Here is a 12,703-nt window from a genome sequence, read left to right on the forward strand (position 1 = left end):
CCCAGGTAGATAACTTAAATATCAGGGAAGTATGTTCCCTTGCTTCTGAATGTGCTACTTGTATCGCCATGGGGTGTGAGTGGATGTAGTGGGTCCAGGAAGGGGTGGGGCGGTATTTCTGTTTGTTTTGAGGGAGGGAGTGATTTACACTTTGTCTCTATGGAGTGCTGCCTCTTTTAGTCATGGATTCAGCTTTGATGATGCAAGATTGGACAGGATTCACATTGAGAAAGCGTGCACTTAACATTTTGACAGTTTAATTATGACCCTTTGGGGGAAATCTGATTGTTAACAAAGTGTGTATAGGTTCACTGTACTAGTAAATATACTATGACTGGAAAGAAATACCAGGAATGTTAAGTTAATACAGAACTAAAAACCAAAGAATTTATGCCTAGGGCCAAATCTTTTCTTTTTCATTTTGTGCCTGTCTGTTGGAACTAATTCTCCACAGAATTTCAAGTTAGCCCAAATGGGATTATCTGCAAAATGCCTGCAGTCTCAAATGGGCAGTTAATTTAGGCCTCTGGACAGGATTTAGTTCAGGCTCTGAAGTTTGCCGGTTCCAGATTTGGCCTTGCTTTGATTGTGCTGTATGTATGCAAAAATACTATCCATATTTATTTATATAAAATTAAAGCCAGAGTTTTTGCCAGTCATCACGTAAGCTTTTCATTGTGGAACGCTGCCTTTTTGTATTCCATCTTTTTGCTATTTAAATTTTGTTTACTCTTTTTTTGAAATGTGGCTGCAAATGCATCTTTTCAAAAAGAAGAATTGGACAAATAATCACTGCATACTAAGGCTTTAATGGGAAAGGCTACTCTGCTACAAAATATTTTAAAGCTGTCTCTCAATTTGCGAACATCTTTCACTGTGTTTCTGACATAAGCAGTTTTTTACCTTTTGTTTCTGAGAGAGTTGTATTAAAAATTGCAAGTGTAGGGTTGCTTTCTATCACTCCAGATACACACCGAGAAGATACTTTTTGGCTTTTTCCTTTTAGCTGCCAAGTCAATGGAAGTTGAGGACTCTGTCTGTTACCGGAATAGATCCTTAATTTCAGATGTTTGGTTTGGTCTGGTCCAGTCTGGGTAGTGAGTTTTGAGTGCAGAATGCTCACCAGTTCCTCTTTAATTATTAATTTGTTTTTAAGCTACAACATTTGGGATTGTGTTAGACAACTACACAAAAGTATGCTTAGCAAAAGTGGCAGAAGACCCACTAAATATATGGGGTTTCATTCTGTATTTCATGTTAGTAAGCATAATAAGTGTCATCGCTTTCCCACAGATGTAATTATTTCCGTGTTATGTGTAGGTATATAATACCGCAAGTCTCTTCTGCTCCCCTTCAATTCAGTGGTAAAACTCCCATTGACTTTAAGTGCAGGAGGATCCGGGCCCCTCACAGTTTTGAAACAATATCTGATTATTATCCTTAGAAGTGGGAATGGAATGGTTTACTATTGTTTACTTATTTTTAAATATAAGAGTAACTGTAGAAAGATTTCCTTGAGATTTTATTTATACATAATCATTGAGACTTGATTACCAGGATGGTGACAGAACAATGCATTTAATAGAAAGAAAGAGAGCAAAGTTTCAAGAACACTCTGATAGCGTTAGGGAGTCAAATCAAACTCACACAGCCAAGTATCTGCACACATCTATTGAAATCTTGATTACCTGAAGAAGGCAAGTAAGGATATGGCTCTCAGGGTGAGAAAGTAAATAGAACAGAATGGCCTTTAGTGGCATGATTGTCAACTACATTTGAAAGACAAGGTGGGTGAGGTAGAATCTATTATGGGACCAACTTCTGTTGGTGAGAGACACAAGCTTTCTCTCACCAACAGAAGTTGGTCCAATAAAAGATACTACCTCACCCACCTTGTCTCTCTAATATCCTAGGACCCACAAGGCTACAACAACACTGCATACAAATACTTTTGATTACATTCTTATTGCAAAGAAAGACTGTATGTCTGAGTCACATTTTACATTTAACTCTTTTAAGGATGTTAATATTTGGTTTTAAAAGATGATTTGTGAGCAATAGGATTAAGAAAAAATGCAGGAAATGCTTGAAATTAAAGCAGTTAAGAACAAAAGAGAACTTGTGGACTTCCTTGAAGGAAGTGACTTTGTGAACTATGACCTGTGTTGCAAGCAGTGTTGTGAGGTGGTAGCTATATTAACTAGTTACTGTAGTGTTTTCTCATATAAAACTCTCATTGAAGACAATGGGAGCTTTGTCTGAATGAGGACTAAAGGATCTGGAAACCTGATCCTGCAAGATGATTGTATGTGAAATTTAGAGGTGCTAAGGCTGTTCCAGTGAAAAAATGAAGTTTATGGGCAAAGAGTGGTTTTGTTTTAATTCTCCTGTTAATCCACTGCAATTATATTTGGGAATCAAAATAGATTAATAAATATAAAATCAGTATTTCAGTTAACAAAAACTACAAAATTTAGGTAATTCAGAATTAAGATTGTTGCTCCTGTTCATCACCCAAGAGTGTCCATAGTTACAGATGTCTGGGATTATGTGTTTCTATTCCTTGTTTTAATAAATCGTCTTGCACAACTGTGTTGATGGCAGTCTTGTTGCTTCACAGCCCTGGTCTACACTAGGACTTTAGGTCGAATTTAGCAGCGTTAAATCGATGTAAACCTGCACCCGTCCACACAATGAAGCCCTTTATTTCGACTTAAAGGGCTCTTAAAATCAATTTCCTTACTCCACCCCTGACAAGTGGATTAGCGCTTAAATCGACGTTGCTGGCTCGAATTTAGGGTACTGTGGACACAATTCAATGGTATTGGCCTCCGGGAGCTAGCCCAGAGTGCTCCATTGTGACCGCTCTGGACAGCACTCTCAACTCAGATACACTGGCCAGGTAGACAGGAAAAGAACCGCGAACTTTTAAATCTCATTTCCTGTTTGGCCAGCGTGGCAAGCTGCAGGTGACCATGCAGAGCTCATCAGCACAGGTGACCATGATGGAGTCCCAGAATCGCAAAAGAGCTCCAGCATGGACCGAACGGGAGGTACGGGATCTGATCACTGTTTGGGGAGAGGAATCCGTGCTATCAGAACTCTGTTCCAGTTTTCGAAATGCCAAAACCTTTGTCAAAATCTCCCAGGGCATGAAGGACAGAGGCCATAACAGGGACCCGAAGCAGTGCCCCAAACATGCCGCTTCTATGATGAGCTGCATGCCATTTTAGGGGGTTCAGCCACCACTACCCTAGCCGTATTTGACTCCTTCAATGGAGATGGAGGCAATACGGAAGCAGGTTTTGGGGACGAAGAAGATAGCTCACAGCAAGCAAGCGGAGAAACCGGTTTTCCCGACAGCCAGAAACTGTTTCTCACCCTGGACCTGGAGCCAGTACCCCCCGAACCTACCCAAGGCTGTCTCCTGGACCCAGCAGGCGGAGAAGGGACCTCTGGTGAGTGTACCTTTTAAAATACTATACATGGTTTAAAAGCAAGCATGTGAAAGGATTACTTTGCCCTGGCATTCGCGGTTCTCCTAGCTGTACACCTAAAGCCTTTGCAAAAGGTTTCCGGGGAGGGCAGCCTTATTGCGTCCTTCATGGTAGGACACTTTACCACTCCAGGCCAGTAACACGTACTCGGGAATCATTGTAGAACAAAGCATTGCAGTGTATGTTTGCTGGCATTCAAACAACATCCGTTCTTTATCTCTCTGTGTTATCCTCAGGAGAGTGAGATATAATTCATGGTCACCTGGTTGAAATAGAGTGCTTTTCTTCAGGGGACACTCAGAGGAGCCCATTCCTGCTGGGCTGTTTGCCTGTGGCTAAACAGAAATGTTCCCCGCTGTTAGCCACAGGGAGGGGGGAAGGTTGAGGGGGTAGCCACACGGTGGGGGGAGGCAAAATGCGACCTTGTAACGAAAGCACATGTGCTATGTATGTAATGTTAACAGCAAGGTTTACCGTGAAAGAGTGTAGCCACTGTTTTATAAAATGTGTCTTTTTAAATACCGCTGTCCCTTTTTTTTTCTCCACCAGCTGCATGTGTTTCAATGATCACAGGATCTTCTCCTTCCCAGAGCCTAGTGAAGCTTAGAAAGAAAAAAAAACGCACTCGCGATGAAATTTTCTCCGAGCTTATGCTGTCCTCCCACACAGACAGAGCACAGACAAATGTGTGGAGGCAAATAATGTCAGAGTGCAGGAAACCACAAAATGACCGGGAGGAGAGGTGGCAGGCTGAAGAGAGGGCTGAAGCTCAAATGTGGCGGCAGCGTGATGAGAGGAGGCAGGATTCAATCCTGAGGCTGCTGGCGGACCAAACCAGTATGCTCCAGTGTATGGCTGAGCTGCAGCAAAGGCAGCTGGAGCACAGACTGCCACTGCAGCCCCTCTGTAACCAACCGCCCTCCTCCCCAAATTCCATAGCCTCCACACCCAGACGCCCAAGAATGCGGGGGGGGGGGCCTCCGGCCAACCAGCCACTCCACCACAGAGGATTGCCCCAAAAAAAGAAGGCTGTCATTCAATAAATTTTAAAGTTGTAAACTTTTAATGTGCTGTGCTTAAAATGCTGTGTGGCATTTTCCTTCCCTCCTCCACCACCCCTCCTGGGCTACCTTGGTAGTCATCCCCCTATTTGTGTGATGAATGAATAAAGAATGCATGAATGTGAAGCAACAATGACTTTATTGCCTCTGCAAGCGGTGATTGAAGGGAGGAGGGGCGGGTGGTTAGCTTACAGGGAAGTAGAGTGAACCAAGGGGCGGGGGGTTTCATCAAGGAGAAACAAACAGAACTTTCACACCGTAGCCTGGCCAGTCATGAAACTGGTTTTCAAAGCTTCTCTGATGCGTACCACGCCCTCCTGTGCTCTTCTAACCGCCCTGGTGTCTGGCTGCGCGTAACCAGCAGCCAGGCGATTTGCCTCAACCTCCCACCCCGCCATAAACGTCTCCCCCTTATTCTCACAGATATTGTGGAGCACACAGCAAGCAGTAATAACAGTGGGAATATTGGTTTCGCTGAGGTCTAAGCGAGTCAGTAAACTGCGCCAGCGCGCCTTTAAACGTCCAAATGCACATTCTACCACCATTCTGCACTTGCTCAGCCTGTAGTTGAACAGCTCCTGACTACTGTCCAGGCTGCCTGTTTACGGCTTCATGAGCCATGGCATTAAGGGGTAGGCTGAGTCCCCAAGGATACATATAGGCATTGCAACATCCCCAACAGTTATTTTCTGGTCTGGAAATAAAGTCCCTTCCTGCAGCTTTTGAAACAGACCAGAGTTCCTGAAGATGCGAGCGTCATGCACCTTTCCCAGCCATCCCACGTTGATGTTGGTGAAACGTCCCTTGTGATCCACCAGTGCTTGCAGCACTATCGAAAAGTACCCCTTGTGGTTTATGTACTCGGCGGCTTGGTGCTCCGGTGCCAAGATAGCGATATGGGTTCCGTCTATGGCCCCACCACAGTTAGGGAATCCCATTGCAGCAAAGCCATCCACTATGACCTGCACGTTTCCTAGGGTCACTACCCTTGATATTAGCAGATATTTGATTGCATGGGCTACTTGCATCACAGCAGCCCCCACAGTAGATTTGCCCACTCCAAATTGATTCCCAACTGACCGGTAGCTGTCTGGCATTGCAAGCTTCCACAGGGCTATCGCCACTCGCTTCTCAACTGTGAGGGCTGCTCTCATCTTGGTATTCATGCGCTTCAGGGCAGGGGAAAGCAAGTCACAAAGTTCCATGAAAGTGCCCCTACGCATGCGAAAGTTTCGCAGCCACTGGGAATCATCCCAGACCTGCAACACTATGCGGTCCCACCAGTCTGTGCTTGTTTCCCGAGCCCAGAATCGGCGTTCCACAGCATGAACCTGCCCCATTAGCACCATGATGCATGCATTGGCAGGGCCCATGCTTTCAGAGAAATCTGTGTCCATGTCCTGATCACTCACGTGACTGCGCTGACGTCGCCTCCTCGCCCGGTATCGCTTTGCCAGGTTCTGGTGCTGCATATACTGCTGGATAATGCGTGTGGTGTTTAATGTGCTCCTAATTGCCAAAGTGAGCTGAGCGGCCTCCATGCTTGCCTTGGTATGGCGTCCGCACAGAAAAAAGGCGCGGAACGATTGTCTGCCGTTGCTCTGACGGAGGGAGTGGCGACTGATGACACGGCTTACAGGGTTGGCTTCAGAGAGCTAAAATCAACAAAGGGGGTGTCTTTACATCAAGGAGTATTTCAGGCAGGACTTCACGGAGGGTTCCAATAAGAAATGGTGCACCTAAGTTATTGTTCTTATTGGAACCAGGAGGTTAGCCTGGCCTCTGATTGATACATGGCTAGATTTACCTCGCTGCACCTCTGTGAGTGACTGCAGTGTGATCTAGAAGAATGAGTCCCCTAGACGGGGGAGGAGGGGAAGCAAATGAATACAGAACAAATCTGGTCTATTTCTTGTTTTGATCCACTCCATCTATCTTTTACATCTTTGGCTGGCAGCAGACGGTGCAGAAGGACTGCATGCCATCCACATCTCATGGCTGCTCGGCAGAAGATGGTACAGTACGACTGCTAGCCATCCTCATCTCTTGCCTGCCTGGCAGAAGATGGTACAATACGACTGCTAGCAATCCTCATCTCTTGCCTGCCCGGCAGAAGATGGTACAGTACGACTGCTAGCAATCCGTATCGCCTGCCTGCTCACCATAAGACGGTTCAATAGGACTGACTGCAGGACTAAAGAGAATGACCTGGTCAAGTCACTCTAAATTAAATCCCTGCGCCCATGTCTGTCCAACGTGGCCAGGAGCACCTCGGACATGACGATGACGGCTACCAGTCGTACTGTACCGTCTGCTGCCACAAGGCAAGGGGTTGCTGCTACTGTGTAGCAAAGCCGTAGCGCGTCTGCCAGCACCCAGGAGACATACGGTGACGGTTACCTGAGCGGGCTGCATGCTTGCCGTGGTATGGCGTCTGCACAGGTAACTCAGGAAAAAAGGCGCGAAACGATTGTCTGCCCTTGCTTTCACAGAGGGAGGGAGGGAACAGGGGCCTGACGATATGTACCCAGAACCACCCGCGACAATGTTTAGCCCCATCAGGCATTGGGATCTCAACCCAGAATTCCAATGGGCAGCGGAGACTGCGGGAACTGTGGGATAGCTATCCACAGTGCAACGCTCTGGAAGTCGACTCTAGCCTCGGTACTGTGGAAGCGCTCCGCCGAGTTAATGCACTTAGAGCATTTTCTGTGGGGACACACACACTCGAATATATAAAACCGATTTCTAAAAAACCGACTTCTATAAATTCGACCTTATTCCGTAGTGTAGACATACCCACAGTGATAAGAGTGCAATGCTTGCAAATGAATCCTGCCAGCTTCCTTAAAATTGAGCCTCGTTAATATGGGACTCTAAGCCAATCACACATAATGATGAAGGTGACTCTCTTTTTTTATTATTTTATTTTATTTTATTTTGGTCAGGTGAGCTTCTGCATGAATTTTTTTTTTCCAGCTGGTGCATTTGGCTTAGCTAATTGTGAAGGCCGAGCTGCCATATTTGGCGCTGCATCTTCGTTGGTTTTGCACAGAGAAGAAGATGGTCCTTTTATTAATGCCAGCAGTTGATTGGCCAAAGCTTATAGAATCTTAACTGTTAGGAGATACGGTGTTTGAGGAAAAAACTAAAGGGTGAACTTCTGCAGTTCTTGAAACAATGGTTTCCTTGTGAGATTTGATAAGACTCTTAAAAGTGGAAGCTGCAGGGATTTCTTTAGAAGCTGTTACGTTTCACAACTTGGGATATGAACAGATCTTGCTACATTAGAATTATCCTTTTTTAGTTTTGGCATTCATTCTTTCTTTTTTGGCATTATTGTTCTTTTTAATTAAGCCCTTTTTAGCTGAAGTGTGTAGCAATTTACATACATATCAAGACTGAAAACCTGATCCCATCAACAGAGCCAGGATTTCACCCCAAAAGCCCAAGATACAGAACCTAATTCCTTGTAATCTCTTGTTTAATGGAAACAGGTTCAAAAGTGTGGTGGCCCTTCTATAAAAGCCAGCTGGCAATGAAGTTTACAAACCACACTGTGTTTTTAAAATTCAAAATTGGATGTCCATTCTGAATGGAATCTGGAAGTGTATTCTGATGAATAAAGTAAAGATATTATTTGCCATATTTTTCTCTTAATAGTAATTTAAATAACTTCTTTTCTAAAGACTCAGACCTAATAAACAGTGCCTTGGGTTTTAATGTAATTTAGCACTGGTGGAGCTCTCTGTATTCTAATAAAATTAAAAATGACTACAATAATAGACCATCATATTTCATCTGATTAAACAAAATTCTGTACGCTGGTTTGAGACTGTACATCGGATACTGGAAATCAATCTCATCTTGGATTATTTTCTATAATTAAAAAAGCATTTAATTAACCAGTAGTTCTACAAGCATATTTTTGGAGTTGACTTCTTATATTTTTATACATTTTTTATTTTTTTTCACATGCTCACCATTCTAGGTTGCTTAAAACCTTTTTTCCCAAGACCGAGAGTTCATAGAAATATGGTTAAGTATAAAGTTAATACAATTAAAAGAATGAAAACTTTAAACGAGCATGTAAGGTTTAATGATTAACTCATGTATAAATATTTACTAATATATGTTTGAATCATGGTTTAAACCTAATTATTTTGGTTCCCTGTTTGTGAGTACTTACTTAAGGGATGGACACTAATCTTTACTTTGCATTTTGCTAGTGTGTTTGCATGTGTCTAACTTACTTCAAATTGAAATAAGAGAGTATTACAGGGGCGGGAGAAAAGTGTCGCTAGCAAAAGTGTATTCTGATGTAAGTTCTACTGTAAACTGTCTTATGAATCCTAACATGCATGGGAAATGTAGAAATGGAAAATAAAAGTTTTGCTGTGTGACTTCTTGACTAAACTGTTCTTGCTTTACAAATAGGGCTTCAGGTTTTAAATGAATATCATTAAAAACTTAATGGTAAATATCTGTAGACAAGAAAACCACTCTATAATTTGAACACTGGAGTTTCCTTCCAAGCCCAGTGTTGATGTCTACAGCCTAAATTAAATCATCACACTGTGAGTGCTGAGATCAAGAATAGTCCTGTTTCATATCAATAAATGCCTGAAAATTGCTACTTTGGGGTCTAGTAAAGATCCCAAAAATACCTGCTAGGTGGTTTGCAAATAAATGGTGAAAACCAGAGGCCCTGTTAAAAGGTGGCTAAAAATGCCTTCTATTAGGAATGCATTTAATGTTAAGACTGTTTTTTCATGTGTATCTACAGAGACGTTTATAAATCACAGCCAGGTATACAATTTTTTGTGTTCGTTTGTTGGGCAGTGGTACCATAGACTGACTATACAAGGGTGGATAGTAATTTCAGATGGAAATTATTTAAGTTATAGTGAACACAAGTAACAGTGTGAGAGTACCTTTCTGTGACATTTGAAACACTACAGCCCAATAGTTTGCCATCCAGAGCTGGAAACAACATTTTTCATGTTTACCCATTTCTGGTTGATATGCTGTGGCATGAGTACTTCTGAAATGGGAGTGCACACTTCTCTGAGCTTCTGTAGTAAATTATGGTTGAAGTATTCCTTTGTGCTCTCTTTGAAGTCTATGGCAAAAGTGCTCCTGACATTAATGGAAGCAAGATTGCCCCCAAAATGTATCAACTACTGAAATGTATTCACTGGCTCAATATTTCAGACTGTAAATATAGAAAATACTCATCTTTCCATTTGTTAAAAATCAAACAAATCCATCATTTTTCAGTTACAGAACTGATCATGTTTTTAAAATTACTGCAAATAAACTGATTATCATTAAATTATCCTTCCAATTTTCACTACCTAAAAATGCGTTTTATTGACATGAAAATAAAATGGAGGAATGTGTCTATTATTTAATACTGTCTTATAAGACACATTCTCTCAAAGTCCCTTTATGTTAGCTGCTCTTATGATATAAGATAGAATATAATTGGGATTTATGTAGTACAGTTCTAAATGTCCCAGAACTCTTTGCAAAAATAAAACACGCAGCATTTCGAGGGTGAAATTCTCCCCTGTGCAAAGGGTCTGCACAAGACACTATACCACACTTAACTCTGCTCACTTAATGTGAGTTCTGAGTGGCATGGAGACCTCTGCTCATGCCCTCTGCTTCAGGATGAATTTCACTCTTACTGATAAATTTCAAGCACCGTATTGCATATTCTCTCTTACACCTTAGAATTGCTGATTGTGATGACATTCCTTGGTTTCAAGAATGGAGTGCACAAACAGATAAGCCAGTGCCTTATCACTAAGACCTGCATTTTAACATCCACTTTGGTTTAGATAACAGACATGGGACGCTCTCAAAGTATAGCTAATCAGCAGTAGGATAATACCAAATGATAGGGGTTATCAAAAACACTTAGTTGTGTATTTTAATGATGAGGCTTAGAGTACTGGCACGGTGGTATTCTAATGATATGAAAGCAAGTTGACAGTGGGCAGCAGCAATAATCTTGTATTGGCTTTGTCTTGTAGCCACCCGACATCATGTTGCAGTGCAGCAGAGATCATGTCCGTGCTCTTTTTTCATACCATGAGGTACAAAGCGAAAGATCCCCGAAACTCCAGCAATGACCGGTTTGTACTCTCAAAGGTAAGAACCAGAACTAGCTGTGCTATACCTTCTCAATCTGATTCATAGATTAGTTGTTTGTTAAATAAACATACCTGTTTTCTTGACTACTATTCACTGTCATACTTTCGGGTCCTTGTCAGTACACAGCTCTAGTAATGACAATACAAATCTTTTCAAAAGACTTTTAAGATTATTATATGCAACAAAAGAGGAAAATGCCAAATAAAATCTTGCTGAACATGGGAAAGGGTAAGCGTAGTGCCTGAAAGGAATTGCCAGATTTCTAAGCATCGGTGTGTTGGTGTAACATACAACCTATTTAAGCAGTTAAGTTGTTTAATTACAAATTATATATTCTTTCCCGGTACTGTCCGTGAAATATATCCAGAAGCAAAGTCATCTTAAGGCAAAGGTTATTTTTTAATGTTCCAAGAAATTATGCCATTATGTATATTTTTCACGCATAAGTTATGGTTAAGCTTTCTGTGACATCTCTTCTCTCTGTGGCCATGCTGCCTTTACTGTGATCCTTTCAGAGCTCTGATGTTAAGCTTTGTCAGTTTAGTAATTTGTCGGGAGCCTTACAAGGAGCATGGTAGGCAGCAGCGTTGGTAGTTCAGTGGATGACATTCTTCCCCTATGCACTAGTAAAGTACTAAAGAGAACAGTGCTCCTGAAGGTGTATTCAGCTAAGACATAAAACAAATGTCCTGACTGCTTGAGGTCATCAAAGTTTCCTTGGCACTTTTAGCCGGAGTTGGATGATAGCTTGGAATTCTGGCTAAATTTCAGCTCAGGTAATTACATCCTTGTTATTTAGTGTCTGTCTGATGTCCTCTATTTTCTATTCTGAACTGTTCTGTAGTGTTTAATTCTGTTAAACCGCTGGCATATTGCTAGCGTCTTCAGTGGCAGATGCAGTGATCCCTTAGTATATATTTAAGTTTACAAAGCTCTTTGGAAGACGTTATGATGAGTGGCATTTCAAATGTCAGGTATTGTTAAGTAAAAGTGGCAAAAGTAGTTGTGGAGCTCTGTACCGGATGTTGTTTGAAACTAGGGAGCATCCCAGCAGGCTGCAGAATGGGCTGCAAATAGGAAATCTTGAGTTTTCATATGACCAGGCTGAAGTCTGGGACATTACAAAGGTAGTCACCCGCTGCAGAGGAAATGTCTATAGCAATTTCTCTAGCCATCTCTGTATATCCTTTGCGTAAAACAGAAACAGTGCTGTCTCTCAGCTTCCTTGATGCCTATATGAATCCTGGACGAGGATAAGGTAGCTAAAGAAACCAGACAAATTTTGAGATGCTGCTGATAGAAAGAGGGAATCACTTCAAAGTAATTGATTCTGCTTAGATACCCCCAGCCCCACCCCCGCAATGTTGAAGGCTCCTGCCCTTGAATTGCTAAACTGCTCAACAGCTTTGGGTTCCTTTTGGATTCCTAGAGCTATTGGGTGCCAAAGTAGCTACGGTTACCAAAAAATGACCACTTCATCTGCAGTTGACCAGAAGATTATACCCATTCATATCCGATTCAGACCTGGCCACAGTGACCTGTGAATTCAAGACCTCTAATCTTGATTGTTATCACTGTATCTAATCTTAAATCCATACACCCTCAAAAAGATCCAGGTGGAACAAAACTCAACATCCCATCTATTCAGAAACACTGGTCGCCATGGGTATATCACCCAGTACTTCATTCTTTGCACTGGCTCCTCATCGAATACAGAGTCCATGTTAAGGTGTCTGTCTTGATACTTGAAGTCTTCCATGAGATTAGACGTACCTACCTGAGAGAGAACCTATCCCTTCTCAAGTATGACCTCCTATAAGAGTTTTAAAATAGGTATGAAGGAAGTCACATTCAGTCTTTCTTGGCTAGAAGTCTAATTATTGTAGTGCAGGCCTGGACCATGGAGAAAGTAAAAGCAAGAATCTGTGGAAATCCCAGGTCTCTGAAAGGAACTCAAAGGGCTTAGAGGCAATATGAAGCAGT

General features: G+C 42.2%; 1 protein-coding gene across 1 annotated transcript in view; it reads left to right on the forward strand.

Annotated features, from left to right (window-relative positions):
* The window catches only part of TKT (transketolase), a 38,290-nt gene that overhangs the window by 2,351 nt on the left and 23,236 nt on the right, over positions 1–12,703 (forward strand). The window contains exon 2 of the mRNA XM_084635532.1: positions 10,600–10,717. Coding sequence (XP_084491658.1) covers positions 10,600–10,717 — 118 coding nt within the window. The remainder of the gene's footprint in view (positions 1–10,599; positions 10,718–12,703) is intronic.

Source organism: Lepidochelys olivacea, assembly GCF_965140295.1.
Source record: "Lepidochelys olivacea isolate rLepOli2 genome assembly, chromosome: 7".
Classification (NCBI taxonomy): domain Eukaryota; kingdom Metazoa; phylum Chordata; order Testudines; family Cheloniidae; genus Lepidochelys; species Lepidochelys olivacea.